Source organism: Protopterus annectens, chromosome 2.part1 (assembly GCF_019279795.1).
Source record: "Protopterus annectens isolate FY-2018-M chromosome 2.part1, PAN1.0, whole genome shotgun sequence".
Lineage (NCBI taxonomy): Eukaryota > Metazoa > Chordata > Ceratodontiformes > Protopteridae > Protopterus > Protopterus annectens.
Window position 1 is genome coordinate 1,454,054,502 of NC_056729.1, and position 22,048 is coordinate 1,454,076,549.

Below are 22,048 nucleotides of genomic sequence, written 5' to 3' on the forward strand. Positions count from 1 at the left end.
GGCATTATCAGGGCAGGACGGTCCAGGGCACATGGCAACCAGACGAATGCCACTTGCACATAAATGTTCTGGAGATGAGAGCAGTGCTTTTAGCGTTGCAAGCCCTTCAACACTCTCTTCCCTTGGGAACGATTGCAATCCAAACAGACAATATGTCTGTAGTGTGGTACATCAACAAACAAGGCGGAACCAGGTCCTACCCCCTGTGTCGAGAAGCACTCAGATTGTGGCAATGGGCGATTTCTTCTCAGCGGTTTCTGATAGCAACGCACATCCCCGAGGAAGTCCAATCAAATCGCGGACAAGTTGAGCAGAGCTATCCTCATGCCTCACGAGTGGTCTCTGAAAGACTCTGTTGTGAGAGAAATTTTTCTCAAGTGGGGTCAGCCTTGCTGCGATCTTTTTGCTACTCCCCAAAACAGCAAGTGCAGAGATTATTTCACTCTATTCCCTTTACCAGGCCAACCCAGCAGAGACGCTCTAGTCCAAGTTTGGCCCCGGGGACTTCTGTATGCATTTCCTCCCTTCCCACTAATCTCTCAAGTGATACAGAAAGCTATCGCTCAGAAGGCCTCGTTGATCCTCATTGCTCCTTACTGGCCTCGACAGGTGTGGTTCCCCTTTCTACATCAATTTCTATTGAGCGACCTTGGCATCTGGACCTAGTTCCAGATCTTTTGATCCATCAGTCGGGTCAGTTTCATCGCTCCCTCCCCTCTCTGAACCTCACTGCTTGGTTCCTCCAGTTCCAACCTTAGCCAGGCTTCCTCAATTATCTCACTCCGTTCGAGATATTTTGATAGCTTCCCATAAATCTTCCACTCGGAAGATTTATTTGAGTAAGTGGAAACGCTTCACATATTGGGCTCAAGGAAGGGACATAGATCCTTTCACTGCTTCCATCCAAATAGTCCTTGATTTTCTAGCTGAACTCTTCCATGCAGGTTCATCTCCTTCTACTCTTAAAGTTCAATTGGCAGCTATTTCTAACTTTCATGTGGGTATTTCTGAGTCTGCCTTAATGTCCCACAAGCTTTGCAAGGCCTTTTTGAAAGGAGTTTTTCTTCTCAGACCTCCTATAAGAAATCCTCCTTCTCCTTGGGATCTAAATTTAGTTCTTACTTCTTTGATTCTTCCCCCTTTCGAACCTGCAGCCTCCTGTTCTTTAAAATTGCTATCATGGAAGACACTCTTTCTGGTAGCTATTACTTCAGCTAGAAGAGTTTCAGAACTTCATGCACTCAGCTGTCGACCTCCTTATCTATTGTTCCATAAGGACAGGGTATCCTTACGAACCAACCCGTCCTTTTTGCCTAAGGTAGTCTCGACGTCAAACCTAAATCAAAGCATTGACCTCCCTGTCTTTTTTCCAGATTATTCCAATAGGTCTGAACAAAAATTACACTGGCTAGATGTTCATCGTCAGTTGAGGTACTATTTAGATAGAACAAAACAATTCAGAAAATCTGACCAGCTGTTTGTCTCCTATGCAGAAGGCAGAAAGGGACTTTCAGTTTCAAAGGTATCATTATCTAGATGGCTAACATCTTTGATTTCCCTTGTTTATGAAATTAGACACCAAAAGCTGCCTAACAAACCTAAGGCTCATTCCACCAGAGCTTTGGCTACTTCTTTAGCCTTCCAAGACAGACTGCCTATTGACACCATTTGTGCAGCTGCTACTTGGGCTACTCCTCACACTTTCATTTCTCATTATAAGTTGGATTTAGCTTCTAGGCATAGAGCTAACTTTGGTTCCACTGTTCTCAAGAGTCTGTTCCGTTAGGCCACCGGGACAAGGTGCTAGGGACGCTGTCCCATCCAGCAAGAATGAAGAGATAGACAACTTAACATAAAGAAGTTATGTTCTTACCATAACGCTCCATGTTAGTTGTCTTCTTCTCGCCTTCTTCTTAAGGCCCCACCCTCCTTCCCCCTGGCCTGGACAGACCTAGAGGAGTTTTGATTGTGACCTCTCTTTCTACCACCTCTGTACTTTAGGTATATGCTCTGCTGTGCATATTTCCTGGATCAGGATGTAGGTCACCCTTCTCTTCTCCCTTATTTATAGAGGTGGACTTTGTTACTAGTTATTCTATTACTATTATAGGCTGGGCCTAGCTTACAAACGAGATCTGAGGTAACTCACGCCTAGCATTGTGGGATATAAGGGGAGCCTCGAGCCGGTGGAACCAACTCTCGAGCTTTTAGAGTGGCCGAGTCTGAGCCGAGGTCGGCTCCGAACCCATCCAGCAAGAAGAAGGCGAGAAGAAGACAACTAACATGGAACGTTATGGTAAGAACATAACTTCTTTTTTTGTCACCTTTCCAGGATCATGTTTTCCTTGGATGCAGGCTTCAGACTGTTCCCATGCTGAGATTTGTTCCTGTCCCCAAGACTTTGTCTTTGACATTTTTCCAGTCTCTTCTTCCCCTGTCCCGTATCACAACCAGGGAATTTCTCAAAATCCTGGGTTTTATAGCTTCCACAATTCCCATGGATCCCTCTTGTCAGGCTCCATATGAAGAAACTTTAGTGGTACCTCATATCAGTGTGGCTTCAGCATTGCCACCCCCTGGAGTTCCCTGTTGCTTTTCTTCATTGTCTCAAGCTTAAGCTTCAGTGGTGGATTCATCAACACTCTCTCTCAATCAAAGGCTTCCTTTTCAAGCTCCATTTCCCACTCCAGAGCTTTTCACGAACACCTCAGACAGTAAGTCGGGTGCCTGTTATGTCCCCCTGAACTTCGAAGGTCTCAGGCCTCCTCATCAGTGGTCGGATCATATCAACATAAAAGAAATGAGAGCTCTGCTTTTGGCTGTACAGGCTTTTTATTCCCTCTTGGCACCCAGGCCCCTCAGTGTCTTCAGCAACAGTTCCACAGTGATGTAGTATGTCAGCAAGCATAGGGGCACCACGTCCTATCTTTGTTACAGACAGGCTCTTCAGGTCTGGGATCTAGTGTTCCAGTATCAAGTAACTCTTCAGACAACATTCCCCTCAGAGCGCAGTTTAGTTGCAGACACTCTGAGTAGGTCCAGAACACAAGCTCATAAATGGATGCTTCACAGAGATGTTTCTGGACATTGTGTATAGATGGGATATTCTTTAGGTAAGTCTCTTCACCTCCCCTCTGAACAGACATCTTCCTCTATTCTCTTCCAGAGTACCAAATCCTTTGACTTGGGAAGTATATGCCATGTCTTTACTGTGAAAGGAGATTCTTTGTCTTCCCACCCCTTCCTTTGCTGTTAAAAGTCTTCACAGGACTCTCCAAAGGTCTTGCTGGTGACTCCCTTTTGACCCAGACAGCATTGGTTCCTTTTTCTCATTTGGCCAGGAGCAGTTGCCACAAGTTCTCTCATTGGGTACATCATCTCACATAAGACAAGGGATCTCTTGTCCATCATCACTTGTCTACTATGCAACTGCTAATGTGGGTGACAGCGTTTTGATCCCTCTTTGGCACCTCTTTTCTGAAGATGTGCTCCGGGTTCTGCAGGAGGCCAGGAAACCCACTACTAGAAAATCCTATATGTCCAAATGGAAGAGATTTTCTGTCTTGTCCCTCTCTCACCATAACTGTGGAGGTTCATATGGTTCCCTCTTACTTGTGTGATTTGCTCCATCCTAGGTTGGCATATTATTCAGTTAAAGCTCACCTGTCAACAGTTTTTGCTCGTCTTCCCTTGAATTCTCCTGTGGCCTGTAGGTTTGAGTCTAGCAATTTCTTAAAGGCATCCTTCATAAAATACTCTTGAGTTTGTGGCTGAAGAGGGTCTTCAAACCAGTTTACTAGCTTGTTTGTCAGATATCGAAAAAAAAAAAACACTCTGGCTCTAATGTGAATGCAAAAAAAAAAAAAAAAAAAAAAAGACTAAGGGTCCATAATTATTGAACTGTTAGAAGCAGTTTATGTAATGCATGAACAGTTTTCCCAGTAACATTTTTTGTAAGTGAAAAGTTTGAAATACTGTTATCAAAATTTGAAATAATGTTGTAGTTATCAAAATAGTAAAGATAGTAGTGTTAAAGTCCGGAGATGGATTCTTGAGAATTAGTTTAACTAGAGCCTTCCTTAAAAGAAATGGAATAAATCCCATTACTGAAAGAGGACACTAAACTCTGATAAAATGGCTGGTCCTAGTGAATCTAAGTTGACTGTAACTACTCTGTAAATATAAGGTATCTGCCCTGCACATTCCTAATATAGTCAGGAGCTTATTATAAGAAATATAAAATGCAGTCAAATAAGCACAGCAGCCGCAACCAAACAGCAGCCCATACTTTGTCCACACACACGCACCAACCATCTCAGATTGCTGTGATATAAAAACATTATGGGACGGTTAGGCAGGCTGGACTGTGCAAGCTGTCCAGCGTGTGTAAGAGCTTAGCCAGATAGTAACCTCAGCAGAAATTCTGCTTTTATACAAGAGATCTCCAGTTGGTTATTAGTTACTGCTCATCCAGTTCATGTTTGTACTCCAAAGGTGATCAAGTCTTTGTTCACCACGCCTCTGGGTATGGAGTTCAGTATTAAATTATGGTTTATGTGCCATTAGGAGAACAGAATGTAGAAGAGGTGGTGGATGTAACGATGATGGGGAAACAGATCTGAACAGAGATAAGGGACTGTTTATTAACCAGAGTGGTTGGAGCACCAGCACTCCTTTCTAGTCTTAGCTAACTCTGTAAAAAGTATGGCAGGGTAGCAACTGAAGACTGAAGGGACTATTATAGGGTGGTTCCAAAGCAAGGTGAACCAGGAAGTAATTAGATCGAGACTGGCTGCAGCATTGGGTCGAAGGTCATTACAACCATTTTTTCAACATCAAGTCAAGGGTACGTCCTTAATGATGGGTTTCAGAAGCAATTATGTAAGTTGCAGAGGTACCTTGGTTGTACAGCAGCAGCAGCCAGGTAGTGGCCCGAGTTGTCATTGAGTTTTGTCCCAGTTGTAAACCCATCCATGTTGCACAGCATGTCTGAGATAATCCTAGACTTGCTGTGGTAGTTATATTGATGTTCCTCATTATGCTGATAGTTTTGATCTGCAGCAAAAACTTGCTTGCTCTTTCTGTTGTGCAGAAAGGTTATCGTATGTTCTGTTTTTGTGCTTTTCAACTTTGCAGCCAAGTATTTAAGTGAAGTAAATTATTTTAGCCTATGCAAATGACCTTCTCCCATCTTTGGTGTATTCCTAAAAAAATTGAGTGTTAAGTACTTTTTGAACCATTTCAGCTCTCATAAGATGTCACAGTCCTTGTATCCTGATTCCTTCTATGCTTTTTACATGGCTGCAGTTTTCCTTCAGCACTATGCATTTAGCACTTCCTTCTAGATCTTATTCCTGTTGGTGGTCTTAGGTTTCTTTTCAGTTCTGTTTTGTACACTTTATGACCTTCTGTCTAGATGCTTCTTCAGTTCTGTAAAATTATTTAAAGAATGTATTTTTCCCTGTGGATGTGTCTGCTCAGTCCTTTCAACCACCATTTCCCTTTTCACTGAGCAGAGATACGATAGCATTTCCACATAGAGTGCAGTTTTGGCCATCCTAACTCGCTGTTCAGTAATCTAATCTACACAGCTTCCCCTGAAGGCAGCCATATGTATATAGTCCCAATTTGATAAGAAAAGTGACCCATCTTGGGTAACATGGATGACTATGCCACAGACATTAGGACCATTTGACATTCAGAGATTTAAGACTTCCATAGTTCATAAGTAAGTACTAGGCTAGCTGCCTTTATTGGCCATTTTAAGCCTAGCTGTGTACCTTGTGACTGTAAGGTAAACATCTTAACCATTATATCAGCCACAAACCAAACTTCTGTTAAGGATTTGAATCCTGTACCTGTGAAGTGTTAGTCTGGTAATAGGTGCACTGATAGCTAATAGCCAGTTTTCTAGTTCCGTTCCCCAATCCCATCATGCTTTTTTTCATGTAGACCCCCAGTTCATTGCTGCCACAGGAGGATTTAGACTTGAAGAACTTTTATTTCATTGAATAAAATTCAATTATTTTTTCTGCGCACACATATGTGTGTGTTTGTGTTTGTGTTGAATACAACTATGTACAAGTGCATGGGTAACTGCTTTGTTTTCTCAAGTTATTCTTCAGTTTTAAAGCACTTTCTTTCGTTTACACCCTGCCCACCCTTTTACTTGCAGGTCCAAGGCCTGTTGATTCCCATCATCATGCCCAAATCTCTGTTCAGCTATTGTGCCCTACAGTAGGACCATCTTGTTGAGCAATGGCCAGACAGCTTCTTTTTGCTCTCTAGGTAGGAAAGAGAGTGCTGCTTAATTCTTTGTGTATTTGGCTCCAGTAGGGATTCTGCAACTGACATACCATGAGAAATCCAAGACATTCCTTATGAAACATATCATAATGGGAAAAATACCTGAGCTAAGAGAGTCATCCATTTCCAGCACTGCTATTTTGATTTCATGCTGTTTCCTTCTCTGAAAACAGTCAGAAGACTTTAAGCAGTCATTGTCTAGCAGGCCCCTATTCCGATATCCATTACTTTTCTGGCTTTTAAGGAAATGGAAGCTCAGACACCACCTCCTATGCTGTTAGCTTACCAAAAGTCAGAGATGAGCTTCTTGTTGGATTTATCACTGAGTTACGTAGATCTTGTCAGGAGCTCAAGATAGCTTTGCCTTCAGGCTTTCCTCCTGCAGGTTTTGATTTTAAGTAGGTGTCTCAAGCCATTGGGGAGAGGGGGACCAAAGTCTGAGGTGCAGATAACCATCTCTCCTGTCCCTTCAGTTATATGCTGTTGGGAGAATTCATCTGAGTCCCATTTGTTCTTTTTTCTTCTGCAAGCCTTATTTCTTAATTTGCCAGGGCATGTTTTCATCACCCTAATGCCATGGTTTCTGGTACCAATGCCAGCACCCCTGGTGATGACCTTTCGTCTCAGCATCTCTTATTTCTGAATCCTGTTGAGCCAGTACCAATGCCATCAAAAAATCAGTACATGGTAACTAGCCGCCTGAAGTCCTGCCAGACACTGATGAATTACCATGCACTGTACATGTGGTGTCAGTTCTTGTTCCCGAATTTTCAACATAGGTAGAGTTAATTCCTCCATCAACATCCTTTCTGGCATTGACTGCAGAGTATTTTGGATGAGGTATGAGCTCTGCAGTGCAAACTATAAACATTTTTAAAAGCAAGATAAAGTAATCCCCAGCAGGTAAACCAATACCGTTGTGACCACCAAACAGCAAAACAAACGAAAACAGTAAAGAGAAGCAGGACTTCAAAAAACATCCATTTAAAACTGTAAAAACGTTTATTACTAGGTTAGCGCTTTCACCACTAATGTGGCTTCATCAGACCATCAATACAAACTAAAAACAACTATGCAATTAAATATTTACATAAAAAAACGCTCCATTCATTCAAATGTTAATCCATTCACTAACAAACTGACAGTATGTATGCACATACGATAGATGACATAAACAATTCAAATTAAACATTTAAAAGTCACAGTATACATTTTAGTCACAGTATATTTTTTACCCCAAGTTATTAAACATTCAATAGGCCTTCCAAGATTGCCCTACATTCAGAATATACTGTTTCTATCTGGATGTTAATGAATCACTCCAGCACATAATGTCTGTGTGTGTGTGTGTGTGTGTGTGTGTGTGTGTGTGTGTGTGTGTGTGTGTGTGTGTGTGTATATATGTATATATATATATATATATATATATATATATATATATATATATATATATAGATATATATATAGATATAGATAGATAGATAGCGCTAGTACTCCTCCACCTGTCAGAAAGTCTGACTGTCATGGTTTCAACAGTAGAAACAAAAATCTACTTCTTTTTAATTTTTACCATTGAATAAGACTATTTCCTAGCCAATTATAAAAGTTGTAGAGTGTCAGAATTATTTAAACAGCACCATCGCACATAAACAATCAAGCTTTTATCAGATAACAGCATATATAGCACTTCAATCCCTCATCCAAAATATAAAAAGACTTTTTCTATCTTATGCAAAATGCTATATATATGCGTCTGATATCTTCTTATAATACATTTTATCTTGTATCAAGTCGCTCCAGCTTGCTATTTTCATATGTATATAAATAAGTACATTCCTTCCGCACTAATGGCTCCGAAACAAGACTATCTATTGAAATATACTGACATACACCACTAAAAATAGAAACAAATCCCGGAGAGCCACACTCTCTAGAGATATAAACCTCACCACAACGATAAATAGGACATGCTGGAGGAATAGATTCCTATCCCAGAGACTCCCCATGCTTTGGAACAGGATTCCAATATACATCAGGCAGAGCCCCTCACTAACACTCTTCAAGAGAAACCTTGACGGGTGGATGGGAAACAAAAAATTTATCCCGGGGATCACTGAACTGGCTCTGCTGGACAGAGGCACAGGGAACTAATCTAAGGGGGTGGCGAAAGCCCACACATTCTGGCTAGGCTTATAAATGCCCTTGAGCAGATAGCCTAGTACTTACCTATGAACCTATAATGAAAAAGATTAAGTATGACATGTGTGGGATACTCATTTAGTCTGGTCTGTGAAGCGTTTCACCCTTAGAATACTGAAGAAAAGTCTGCAATTTTATTTCTGTACGAAAGCTGCCAGAACTTGCTTTTTTTTCATCAGGTAGACTAATTATTTTGATGGTATTTCTCTATGTCTTCTCTTCTAAATTTATTTTTAAACTCTTGTTCCTGTAATCATGCAGCTATTCAGTTCCCTACTGGATCAGGTATACAGTGAAAGCCACTCATTTTCTGTGGCACTTGTGTACCTTAGCATGTCCTCATTTGAAGAGTTGTGTGAAGAGACATTTCTGTGCTCTTGTTTGGTTCATGGTGCCTCCATGCTGCTTAGGTTGAGTGTGCAAACCAACATTAAATGAGAATTCTCAGTATTTCAGCGTTTTTGCATAAGATTCAGCAATCAGAATCCTTGTTACTGGTTGTTCAGGTACTAAATACCAAAAATAACTCAAAAGTATTTTTATTTTGTTTATTTGTTTAAACAGAAGCTGCCCTTCAATGCAACAGCCATGCCTGCTCACTTTTGCAGATGCACGTTTGGAGAACAAAAGTTGTCTGCATTATAGTTCTGAAGTAGATGAAAGCAGACATCATTTTTTGAGAACACAGTGTAGAGACCAATCACCCGACATCTGAGTTATATACAGTGGGAACTCAAAAGTGTAGTTACTGTCTTGATCTTTTCTTGCACTACACTTTTTTTCTGAAGTTCAATTTTTGATGATTTAGATTAATATTTTTATTTGTGAAATTTTAGCAGGTTGGTAGACTTGAACCAGTGACTTTTTTTTCAGCCACAATTTACTTAAAGAATCCCTTGGTCCTTGTGTGCTAAACATACTTTTGTAGTGTAGTTACCGTGATGTCCTTCATGGATGCATCTGCAGTCATAACAAATGGGTTGTCCTGTCGTCAGGCAGCCCTTCGGTCGGCCGGATTCCAAAGTCTGGGTCCGGCTTCGGCTGATGTCGCACTTCACCCGATGTCATCTCTGCTGGTCTTCGGGTATAAAGGCATCAGCCGACGCCATTTTCCTCAGTCTTTCTTGCCGTGGCTAAGCAGAAGCTGTTCGCAAGTGCCGGTCGGTCAGATCCAGAGATTACTACTACCGAATACTACTTCGAAGACTTCTAAAAAGCTAAGTACCCCATTGGGGACTCTTTCTTGCCTCAGCCGATGTCAGAAAAAGTCAATAACTGTTTAAATTGTGGGAAACAAATACCTCATAAAGATTTCCACTCTTACTGTCTGCCTTGCTTAGGCCCAGACCACGACGTAGCAGCCTGTTCAGACATTTGTTCATAGACAGAGCTACACATTTTTGCTAAGAGTAAGGAGACTACACAGCAACAGACTGTTTGTACATGAACTGTGGTTCCCACAAACAGGAACACATCTTAATGAGCTGTGTGTATGTATATATTCTGTCTGTATTGCATACTAACTTTACTGCACAGATGATGATTTTCTAATGTGCAATTTCTCAGATTATAAAGCGCAACTCTTCCAAGAGATTCAGAAAAGTTGTCTAAGGTTGTAAAGCAGCATTTGCCAGGGTCTGACTTACTGCATAAGGATAATGTGTAATTTTCTTTTTATCTTTCAATGCAGGTTTTGTCTTTCACACATCCTACATCCTTTCATTCTTCAGAGACTTATGAATCACTTCTACAGTGCCTCAGACTGGAGGATGATAAAGTAGCTGAGGCTGCTATACAGATTTTTAGAAACACTGGGAATACCATAGAAACAGACTTTCCACAAATACGTTCGTGAGTACATTTTTATGAACATAATATGCACATCTGTCCATATATTGACAAAAGTAATGTTTTAAAGTATTTTTTTAGTGTTCACTGCAGTTCATTCTAGCTAAGAGTTTTAGCCAGTATTTTATTTGTATTAAGGTAATTGTCCAGTTTGATAGCTGAATTACAGACTCTCCAGGAACAATATCCAAACACACCCGTGGAGACAATAATTCAACTGAGCTTCAGAGCAGTCCTTGGTCAATTCTGATTGTTTCTTAAACACAAACTTGTCTCTGCTTTCGCTCATTAGACTCTGATGTCATGGTGACTGAGTAAATTATCATCTGGTTGAACTTTAGATGTTATGTAGTCCTATCTCGTCTACATTCTTACCCATGGGTTCGGAGCCGAATATCTGCTCCGACTCGGCCGATTATACTAGCTCGAAGTCTTTCATTGGCTGGGCTAAGCAGGTATCCCATTGTGCACTGCTCCATATCCCGATCTCGTTTGCCGCTCGTGTAGCTTGGACGTGGTCTCGCTTGGTTGTGGCTAAGTACCCTCTTTTTTCTTGGCTTAAGAAAAGTTTTGATTCCTATCAGAAGATATTTTCATAGCTATTTGTGTAAGTTTGTCTAAGATTGTCTAGTTGGTCAAGAATTGTGATTGTGTGATTGTTGTGTGGTATCCCTCTTACTGTTCCCTCGGGCTAGGCCCGTTTCTGTTAGAGGGCCTAGTTCTCTTTTGTTGCCTTCTGTGTGAGTTCGGTCCAAACCGTTTAAATTAGAGGTTTCGGCTACCCTTTCCTTGTGGTTTTCAATCCCTTGTTCAAAGTGTGTGCTAGTTTTTTGGTGTGTGTTTGATCACTGTTTTAGTGTTGGTTACTGATAGCGTCATTCTCGCTTTTATAGAGTGAACGCCTGTGTATTGTTACAGACTTGGTTTTGCATTGTGGGCGCAGTAGTTAAGATGTCTAAAGATACCAAGGAGCACAAACCTTCGGGTTTTAAAAAGTGCTCGAAATGTGGGTACAAAATGTTCATTACCGATGGGCATTCCATTTGTGTATACTGCTTAGCAGCCATCCATCTGCAGGAATCCTGCAGTTTTTGTCATGCGTTTAGCCCTAAAGTTCTTCAAGAGAGAAAGAATAAGCTAATCTTAAAGGGACTATTAAAACCCTCTTTTGAAGAGGCTATGGATTCGGCTTCCAGCGGTAAGTCAAAATCTGGCAAGTCAAAGAAGAGATCTCCGGCTCCATCAGCTTCATCGGAGCCCCTGAGAAAATGTCTAAAACTGCATCGACCTCTCGGCTCCACTGTCCTCGGGGCCGCAGGAAGGATCGATATTGACGGAACTGGTGTCAGCTCCAGTTGTATTGGAAACTCCTAGGAGCCAGTCACAGACCAGCTTCTCCTGAGAGGAGATCGCATTCTCCATCCCTGTCCTCCAAATCCTCCAGGACCTTTTCAGATGTAGATGTTGATAGGGTGGTTCAGAAGCTCCTCCAGTCACCGATTTTGGCAAAATTGTTTTCGGCTCTGGCCCAGTCGGCTCTGGAGCCCGTCCCGACCCCGTCTTCAATCATTCCTCCTCCGAGCCCATCTCTGTCTTGGAGCCGGAGTGTTCCGCGACGCGTGATGTTTCTAGGCCAGCTCCGATGCCCCGTTCTGCTCCATTGGTACTGGCATCGGCTCCGACTCCGTCCTCGGGGTTCGGGACTCGGAATTCTTCGGTCGGTCCCGAGGGGGACATCTCAGGGCTTATTTCTGTTCCGAGCCTCCCTCTCGGAGCATCGGCTCGGGGAACTTCGACCCCTGTCATGGCCTCGGAGACTGGTCACTCCTCTGATTTGGGGGGGGGGGGCGGCCTTCGAGGCTATGCAGACCGCGCTGGCCAGATTGTCAGCTACATCAGGCGGGTCGGTCGCTCTGTCCCCCACCACTACGGTGAGAGCTTCTGATCACCACACATCCATGGACAGCAGAGCACCAGGGCCTAGGGATACCCCCACGAGTGGTCCCCATATTTCTGAGGGTCCCTCAGAGTTCGTGCCTGAGGAGCCCCTCAGAAATAAAACGTGCAAGAGGAAGCACATAGACTCCCAAGATGAGTCCCTCACCTCTGATACTGACCTCGGGGAATCGGAGGGGTCCCCCAAGTCCTCCTCTGATGATGTTTCCTTTTCCGATATCCTGGAGATACTGAAACAAAGAGGTGACTGGCCTTCCAAAGCTCCTTCCGAGGAGGAGTCAGTATTCCTTAAGGCTTTTGGTGCTCAACCCTCTGCCTCCTGGGTGTCTCCACCCTTCGACGAACTCCTTGACCTGATTTGTCGAAGAGTGTGGGAGAACCCTGATTCTGTGGAGCCCGTGTCCAGGCATCCCAACAAGTTTCTTTCCGACCCCAGGGCAAAGAGTTTCTGTCTAAAAGAATCCCTGTAGATGCCATGGTGGTGGCGGCAGCCACCCAGAAGGAAGTAGCAGAGTCTTCCTCATCCGTCCATCCTCCTAACAAGGAGTCTGGGACCATGGATCAGTACAGGAAGCGTACCCTCTCGTTCGCAACCTCTACATTACGGTCACTGAATTACCTGTCTCACTTCACTCGGCTCCAGAGAGATCTCCTCAATGAGTTAGGAGATACTCTTATGGGTAATGTACCTGAGGCAGTGGCTCAGACGGTTAATGACCAGGTCTCTACCTTCAACGCCATTGTTAACTCATCCATGCGGCTCATTTCGTATGCAGCCGAGGGAGCGAGTAGGGCAGCAAGTTCAGGGGTCGCCCTTAGAAGGCAAGCCTGGCTGCGCCTGTGTCACTTTGCTGAGGCCTTCAAGTCTTCCTTCACTGACGCTCCCTTTGACTGTTCCTCATTGTTTGGGACCAAAGTGAAAGACCCTCACCAGGTGCGAGCAAGAGGGAAAGACACTGTCTGCCGTAGGGGTCCATTTTTCCCTTCTTTCTAGGCCTTATCCCAAGGCCCAGCGGGTGGGGGGGGGGATGTGGTTCAAGAAATCACAGAGGTTTTTTCCTGCCGCACAAAGAGAACCCCCCTCCAGAGGTAGGGGAGTGGGGGGGGGTTATTCAGGGAGACGTCGCCCCAGAGGCAGAGGGGGGCCCCCGCAATTCGGCAGACCGCAATTCCTTTCGTGGCTCCCCATACTCTCGTTCCTGAGGGTGTGCCCGACTGCGCTTATCCGGAGCCAGTCGAGGGTCGAATTTCCTTATATCCGGAAGCCTGGGAGAGCATTGCCCAGGACCGATGGGTATTAAGGATAATTTACGGAGGTTATCTCATTCCATTCTCATCAGAACCCCCACCAATCAGAAAAATCCCAGATGTACCACCCAGTCAAAGGGATCAAGCAGCCTCAGAGGTCTCACAACTGCTAGAAAAAGGAGCCTTCCAGCGTGTCCCTTCAGACCAAATCGGATTAGGGACTTACTCAAGATTCTTTTTGGTGCTGAAAAGAACAGGGGACCTGAGACCCATACTAGATCTCAGCCAACTGAACAACTACATACACAAGTCCAAGTTCCGTATGGTCACACTATCGATTCTCCCATTGTTGGGAGAGGAGGTATGGATGAGCTCCATCGACCTCAAGGATGCTTACTACCATGTGAAGATGGACAGAGCGTCCAGGAGTCACCTACACTTCCGGCTGGGAGCCAGTCATTTCCAGTTTCGAGCCCTGCCCTTTGGTCTCACTACAGCCCCCAGGGTGTTCACCAAGTGTATGGCGGTGGTGACGGCTCACTTGAGACGTCAGGGATTCCAGGTGTTTCCGTATCTGGGCGACTGGCTCCTTACTGCTCCCACCAGGCATCAACTAGTTCAAATCAGGGATGCTACCATCAATCTGTGTCACCAGTTGGGTATAACAATAAATAGGGAAAAATCTGCCTTATTGCCCTTACAGCGTGTCACCTTTATAGGAGCAGAATTAGACACAATTCGAATGCAAGCATTTTTACCGCAGGAAAGGATCAGAGTATTACAACAACAGGTACACATGCTGATGCCCCTGAGACAAGCGAAGGCAAGATGGGTTCTCCAGCTCCTAGGGACCATGGCAGCAACAAACCTGTTGGTTCCCCTAGCAAGATTACACATGAGAATTCTCCAATGGCTCCTCTTTGTTCAGTGGTCTCATCCCATCTTACACATGGACAGATGCAAGCAGGACCTCGGTTGGTGGCTGTGAAACCAACAATTTGGATGGGGGAAAGCCCTTCCTTCCACCCATCCCGGTTGCCACGGTGACCACAGACACTTTTCAGATTGTGTGGTGGGGGGGGGGGCATTATCTTGGCAGGACAGTCCAGGGCACGTGGCAAGAACACGAGATACATCTGCTTATAAACGTCCTAGAGATGAGAGCAGTGCTTCTTGCATTGCAGGCACTTCAGTGTGTTCTTCCTCTAGGGACATGTCAGTAGTGTGGTATCTAAACAAGCAAGGGGAAACCAGGTCTTACCCTCTGTGCAGAGAGGCCATGTGAGTGTGGCATTGGGCAGTAACTTCCCAACGGTTTCTGGTGGTAACGCACATTCTGGGGAAGTCCAACGTGATTGCAGACAGACTAAGCAGAGCTATCCTGATGCCTTACGAGTGGTCCCTGAATCGCCTGGTTGCGGAGCGAATCTTCAGCAGATGGGGTCAGCCTTGCTGCGACCTTTTTGCCAGCCCCCTCAATGCGAAATGGAGCAATTACTTCATGCTGATCCCCCCACAGGGGGAAATCACCCAGGGACGCTCTGGTTCACGATTGGCCCTCCGGTCTGCTTTATGCTTTCCCTCCGTTTCCCTTGCTGTCAGAGGTGATTCAGAAAGTGCAATCCTTGGGAAGCAGAATGATTTCGATTGCTCCACACTGGCCTCACCAAGTTTTGTCTCAGGGATACAGATTTTCCTTTAACACCCTTCCAACCCCAAAAAGGTTCCCAGATCTACCACCAAATCAGTGGGGAGAGGATCAAAAGCAAATTCTTTCCCTGCTCTCTATGATGGCAATAGAGCATGTTCCTGCAGAAGAGATAGGTCAAGATTTCTATTCCAGACAATTTTTGGTGCCCAGAAAAGAGGGCACCTGGCCCCCTAGCCTCGGATCTTTCCATTCTAAACATCTTCCTGGTGATCCCAAAATTCAGAATGCTCACCCTCCAGCGGATGCTACCCATGCTTTCCAAGGACGCTTGGCTAGCCACCCTAGATCTAAAAGAGGACTACCTCCACATTCCTATCAGGGAATCATGGAGGTAATATCTCCGCTTTAGGGCAGGATCTCAACACTTTCAGTTTTCTGCGCTTCCCTTTGGCTTATCTACTGCTCCCAAAGAAATATTTAGATTTACCCTTACTTAGACGACTGCCTTATTCAGACAGACAGCCAGGAAAAGATGCTCAAGCACCTGGCCTTTGTAAAGACCCTTCTAACCTCCCTAGGGTACACAATCAACGAAATAAAATCCAAAAATCTTCCAGGGAGCAAGTTTTAGATACAGCATTCCAGCTGGCATTCCTTACTCCAGAGAAACACATTTTCCTGACACCCTACTTCTCTCAACTAGCCACCAGGCCCCAACTAACTGCAAGGAAGATTCTACAAGCTCTGGGGTTCATGGCATCTTGCATACTACTCATTCCATATGCCAGACTGCATATGATGAAACTTGGTACCTAAAGAACCTTTGGTGCCAACACTCTCTAGACCTGGAAACTCTCCTACCTCTAATTCCTTGCCTCAGAAAAGATTTTCTTTGGTGGGCAACAGCATGCCCCCAAAACAAGGGAATGTAATTCCTTGTCTCAGAAAAGATTTTCTTTGGTGGGCAACAGCATTCCCCAACAGCAAGGGAATGCCTTCTCCCCATCCCCTGCTGCCCAGACCCTCACCACAGACGCATCAGACTATGCTTGGGGTGCACACCTGTATGGAAGTTGCATACAGGGCCAATGGAGCCCACAACAAATCCCTCTGCACATTAGTCAAAAAGAGATGATGGCTGTGCAGCACACCTTGATAGCTTTCAAGCCTCTTCTCTCTCCAGGGGCTATCCTGATCAAAACAGACAACACTACTGTGATGTGGTACATCAACAAGCAGGGAGGGACTCCCCCTTACCCTCTATGCAGGCTGGCCATGACCCTTTGGCACACAGCCTCTGCCATGCAGCTACACCTGTTAGCACAGTTCCTACCAGGCTTCCTTAGCTCTCTGGCAGACCAATTAAGCAGAAGTCTTCTGGACCCACACAAGTGGCAACTCAACAGAAGTACCTTCACCCTAATAAGTCAGAAATGGGAATCCCCGAAGGTAGACCTCTTTGCCCCCCACACCAACCATCAGCTCAGCAAATTCTGCACCAGGGAGCATCACTGCATGGCTTGGAAAGTGGATGCCCTGTCCTTCCCCTGGGTCAGTCTATCGGTCTATGCCTTTCCTCCCCTCCCTCTCATCCCCAGGGTGTTGCTCAAAATAAGAGAGGAAAAACCAAGGACCATTCTTAAAGCTTCAGACTGGCCCCGGCAGCACTGGTACCCCTTGCTGCATAGCCTGTCCCCGCTACCCCCATGGCATCTTCCTCAGAATCCAAACCTCCTGACCCAGAAGGAAGGGGAATTCATGCGTCCCCAATTGCAGACCTTCAATTTGGCAGCTTGGCTTATTCCCTAACCCTAAACCAATGTGCCAGCCTCAGTAAACAGGTTCTGGATGTTATCCGTGAGGCCAAACGTCCTAGCACCAGAAAGTCTTATGCTGACAAATGGAAAACGTTCTGCACCTGGGTCCAGGCTAAGGGAGCCAACATGGCACAGCCCTCCCTCCCTCCCTCTCATCCTGGATTAACTAGCTCACCTACTACACAGTGGCCTCTCTTTCACCTCTATTAAAATTCATGCTTCTGTTATTTCTGCTCATTTTCTCACTAAGCAGCCCCTTTTCTCACACCCTTTGATCAAAGAGTTCCTCAGAGGAGCTAGCAACTTGAGGCCACCCAGAAGGGCACCAACACCAGCCTGGGACCTTAACTTTGTTTTGGAAAAGCTCACTCTGTCCCCTTTCGAACCAGCTTCTTCAGAATTTCTCTCCTGGAAAACAGCATTCCTTCTGGCCATCACTTCAGACAGAAGAGTCTGCGAGCTGCAAGCTCTCATGGCTGTGGAACCCTTCATCATCTTCCATGCAGACAGGGTATCCCTCAGATCAAACCCATCCTTCATGCCCAGAGTGGTTTCCATTGTGGCTCTCAACCAATCCATTTTTTTGCCCACCTTTTTTCCCAATCCCCAGAACAAGGGGGAAAGGATTCTTCACTCTCTAGTTGTGCACAGACAGCTCAGATTCTATCTAGACAGGACTAAATCCTTCAGAAAGTCTGATAAACTGCTGGTTAGATTTGCTACAGGGGCAGAAGGCAAAGCCATCTCCAAACAAACCATTTTAAAATGGATAGCACACTGCATCCATTTTTGCTACAAACAACATGGAAAGCCTCCCCCCAAGGGGGTCAGCACACACTCCACCAGAGCAGCCTCCACCTCTGCAGCTTTCCTCGGAGGAGTCCCCACCAGGGACATCCTTGAGGCTGCCACCTGGACATCTGTTCACACTTTTACCAGGCATTACCACCTGCCTCTCTTCTCCTAATCCAGGGCAGGGTTTCCCTCTGCATTCTAGCCAGCCCCTAGTTGCATTGACTGCCTTCACCCATTTCCTCAGCTTTGGGAATCAACCCAAATGTGATGACTGCAACAGTAAAATATGAAAAACAGTTGTGTACACTTACCATAAATGTAGTTGTTTGAGTGTATTCACTGTTGCAGCCCTGGTTTCCCTCCCTGCATCCCCCTTTCTTCTCTTTCTCCTTTTATTACCATTCTAACTTGTGATTCTCCTTAAGTTACAAGGGACATTTTGGCATTTATTTTCCACTGGTGGGGTTTCTTCCACCAGACCCTGGCCTCCTACTTGGGGGGGGGGGCTCCTGACAGGTTAGGGCAAGAAAAACTGATGTAATGGCATCAGCTGCCTTACTTTATACTACTGACAACCTGACGTCAGTCTTCAAGTGACAGCAACTGACACAGAAATACTAAGTCTCTGGTATTCGGGCCAGCCGAGGGATACCCTGGCAGGGATAACCCAAATATGATGACTGCAACAGTGAATACACTCGAACATATAAGTTTATGGTAACTGTACACAACTGTATTTTATGAATATTAGCAGTATTTTCAAATCTACATTAATGTAGTAAAACCAGAACATATTATTAAGGCACACAAGCTTGCCACTGATACTTGCTAATATTCTTAGTTTTGTAGATTATTTTGAAATTGTGTGAAAATATTGCATGCATAAGTTGAATAGATGGTGCAGTATCACAACATGGCATTGTGCTACTTATTGTTTTTGTACATCATTGAAAACCTTTTCATAAGTTCATAGATTAGTATTAGGCTAGCTATACTCGTGGGTTATTTTAAGCCTATCCCATGTTAGAGTCAAACCCTGCACCTTGTGTCTGTAAGACAAATATCTTAAGCAGTATGCCAACCTGAGCAGTTTTCCTTCTGATGCTTTGAGCCCATCTTGCACACTAATATGTAACCCTTTGCTTTACCATAAGTCCACCAATATTGGGGCAAGTAACGTATTGTTTACTTTATGCAATTTTAAATTAGCATCTGCAGAAGGTGCTTTGATACTAACTTTTTTGTAATTTGCATCATGAGATTTTGCAAATCATATGAGGTCTGTTTTCAAAGTAGGAAAAAAAACCCTTTGGGGAAACAAGGACTTTATGCCTTTTGAGGACCTTAAGGAAGCAGGGGGATTAATTAGTCTGTGCTTAGGATGAGAGACTTAGACAATCTTCCAAGGTGACTGCACACTGATCAGTAGGTTTATTAGAGCTTTCCCAGTAGGAGAACTGAGAAATTAAGTGTGTCGGTAAAATGTATTAATTTGAGTAACATTTAGTTGTTGTTCTATTCATCTGTTGCAATATTCCTGATATAAGGAAGTCGCCTGCTAAGGCGACGACCCGACGGCCAGTATATCAGTCTTCTACTACCTAGGGTGTGCAGCACGTCTGACGTAGGCCACTAGCAGGCGTCAGCCATAAAAGCGATGTATAAGCATCTGAACTTTTTTGCCGCCATTTGGATTGCCAGTGGTCACTCTGCTGCCAGAATCGTTTTCTAAACTGCTGGTAATTACATTGGAGAGATGATGGCATAGAAGAAATCTGTGAAAGTAAGAAAAAATGAGAGAAGGAGAACAAAAAGCTGTGGGTTGGAAGAGCATTGCAGTTCAACGAAAAAAAGTGCAGATAAAGCTTCTAGTAACTTGAGGGAAAAAATCAAGTGCAGTCAGAGATGTTAGTCATTCAAGCCTATAGCTCATTTTTTGTATACTTTTAGTTAACGCCTATAGCTCATTTTTTGTATACTTTTAGTTAACACCTATAGTTCCTTATGGTGTCCAGACCTTTATTTGGGGTCTGACTTATTTAACAAAGTGACTTACCAACTAGTAATAGGCAGTATTTAAATGGGCAAGGAGTTAACAAAATGACACCAAGATTGTTGATCTAGGTTGGCCTGCAGAAGAGAAATTAATCACTGCTTGCAATTACTGTATTCGTATTTTAATATTTATGTTCATGTTTTCATAACTGAGAAACCTATGTGGTGTTGAGGGATATGGTGTGAATGGTAGGAAACAGAAAAATTAATTTTCAGAGTCCATTTTTTATCACTCTGTACTTGTGAAATTGCTAGTTGTTTGTAATTATGAAAATAAGAAATATTTTCAAATGTACTTGGTATTTCAAAACACAAGTGACTTAAACTATTGCATGAGACCAGGTGAAACTTAGATGTTGTTATTGAAGATTGTCATTGATATTTACACTGCAAGCTCCACAAGTTGAGAAAGATTTAAGCAGTAATCCACAGCTGGGTGTGGATATATTAGGATTTACCCACCGTTGACATAATGGTTAAAGTCTTCACCTCCCATGCACAAGGTATAAGGTTTGAATCCTGACCTCCCACCAGTGCCTGTTTTGGAGTTTGCACATTCTCCCTATATCTCCATGGGGTTTCTCCCATGTCCGAAAAACATGAGTGTTTCCATCTCAAACTTACCAATGAATGGAGCTGTGGGCAGCAGCACAGACTCTACATGGTGCCCTATAGGGGGAAGAGTTGTACAGACCAACCGCTTTGGGCATCTACTCTGGTGGTTGGTATCCTCAAGATAGGAGAACAAGGATCACAGACTGAGTGCCATGGCAGGGCTAGCCACTCGATGGTGTAAAATATGGCTCTAAGTAATTCGGTCATGTTGACTTTGATCACTCTGGCTTTGCTTTAAGAAGTGGATTATTGCTATTATACAAAAACATTATACAGTGACATTATTAAAGAAAGAAATTGCTTAGCCTTCTTAAATGTTTATCTGTAATGGTGCTGTAATGTTTTTCCTTGATTACTGATGTACTGCATATATGTATGGAACTCACGTTTCCACAATTGCACAATACATCAGTACAGTACAGGAGAACCAGCAAAGAAGAGAGAATCTCTGTTGCTTATTTTTATTTATTTATTTATTTTTTAATAACTGTCAAGATTTTCTGAGGAACAGGGCAGAAATATAGGGATGATTAGATACGTTTCTGACGGTTTATTTTTACAGAACATAACCTGATTTTTTCTTATTTTTCTCTGTCCCTCAGTATGTACCAGTAGAAAGCCTGGCTACTCAGTGGCACTTCTGTGACTGGACTTTTCTATTGGTATATGCTCGATTTACATTGGGTACTCTGGTTGGGTTGTGAGATTTAAAGCTGTAGGTTTTAGCCAGAAAACTGTAAAATACTGCAGTGAAGCTGGAAGAACTGGAATGATTATCTTTATCTTTTAATTATCCAGATCTGTGCTGAACAAGTGCCAATTTCCCCTTTATGTGCCAAATTGTCTTGTACCTTTCAGAATAAAAGTCTGCACACAAGATCTGTTGAAGGTGGTTTATTATGTAGTAACATCATACAGTACAGGTAGATGTCAACAATATGTGAATCAAATCTTAACTGTTCTTTAATTGCAGATAAACTGAAATAGACTGAATTATAATGTCCATAGCTTCTGCACGCAGTATGCCACCCATAGCTTCTGCACTCAATTGTTTCTTTCCTTCTGAATTGCAGTATTAATACTAACTGCCCTGCTTTTTGTAGTTTCTTGTTTTTCTGGACATATCTCTAAAGTACTATACCAAACTTCTGTGAACTGCACTGCAATGACTTTCTGCATATTAGTCTGAACTAACTTACTGACTTATATGTCTGAAGTATCTCTCCTAATAATACCAAAACCATATAAATGGCCTACAAGTTCTGCACTCTTTTAACCTGATTTCCCAAGCCTTGTAATACCTAAACAAGTTCTGTTTCTGTACGAAGTGTTCAGTACACTCTGTTAGCACACTTCATCTTTGTCAGTATTTTGGACTGAAGATTATTTCTCCGAGTTCATCTATATCCTTCACTAAAAAGTTCCTTTCTATTGAAACTGCCCTTGAAACTACATGTAATATAAAATGAAGATGTAGGCTTGCTTTAACATGGCTTCATTTCTAGGCCTCTGCAAAGAGAATACAGTATTTGTCTGACAAACTGCATTTGAGAGAGAC

At 43.6% G+C, this 22,048-nt stretch overlaps 1 protein-coding gene across 3 annotated transcripts in view; it reads left to right on the forward strand.

Annotated features, from left to right (window-relative positions):
- The window catches only part of PDS5A (PDS5 cohesin associated factor A), a 4,482,835-nt gene that overhangs the window by 2,396,500 nt on the left and 2,064,287 nt on the right, over window positions 1–22,048 (forward strand). For all 3 annotated transcript variants that reach the window (XM_044062931.1, XM_044062930.1, XM_044062932.1), the window contains exon 19: window positions 10,196–10,356. In XM_044062931.1, coding sequence (XP_043918866.1) covers window positions 10,196–10,356 — 161 coding nt within the window. The remainder of the gene's footprint in view (window positions 1–10,195; window positions 10,357–22,048) is intronic.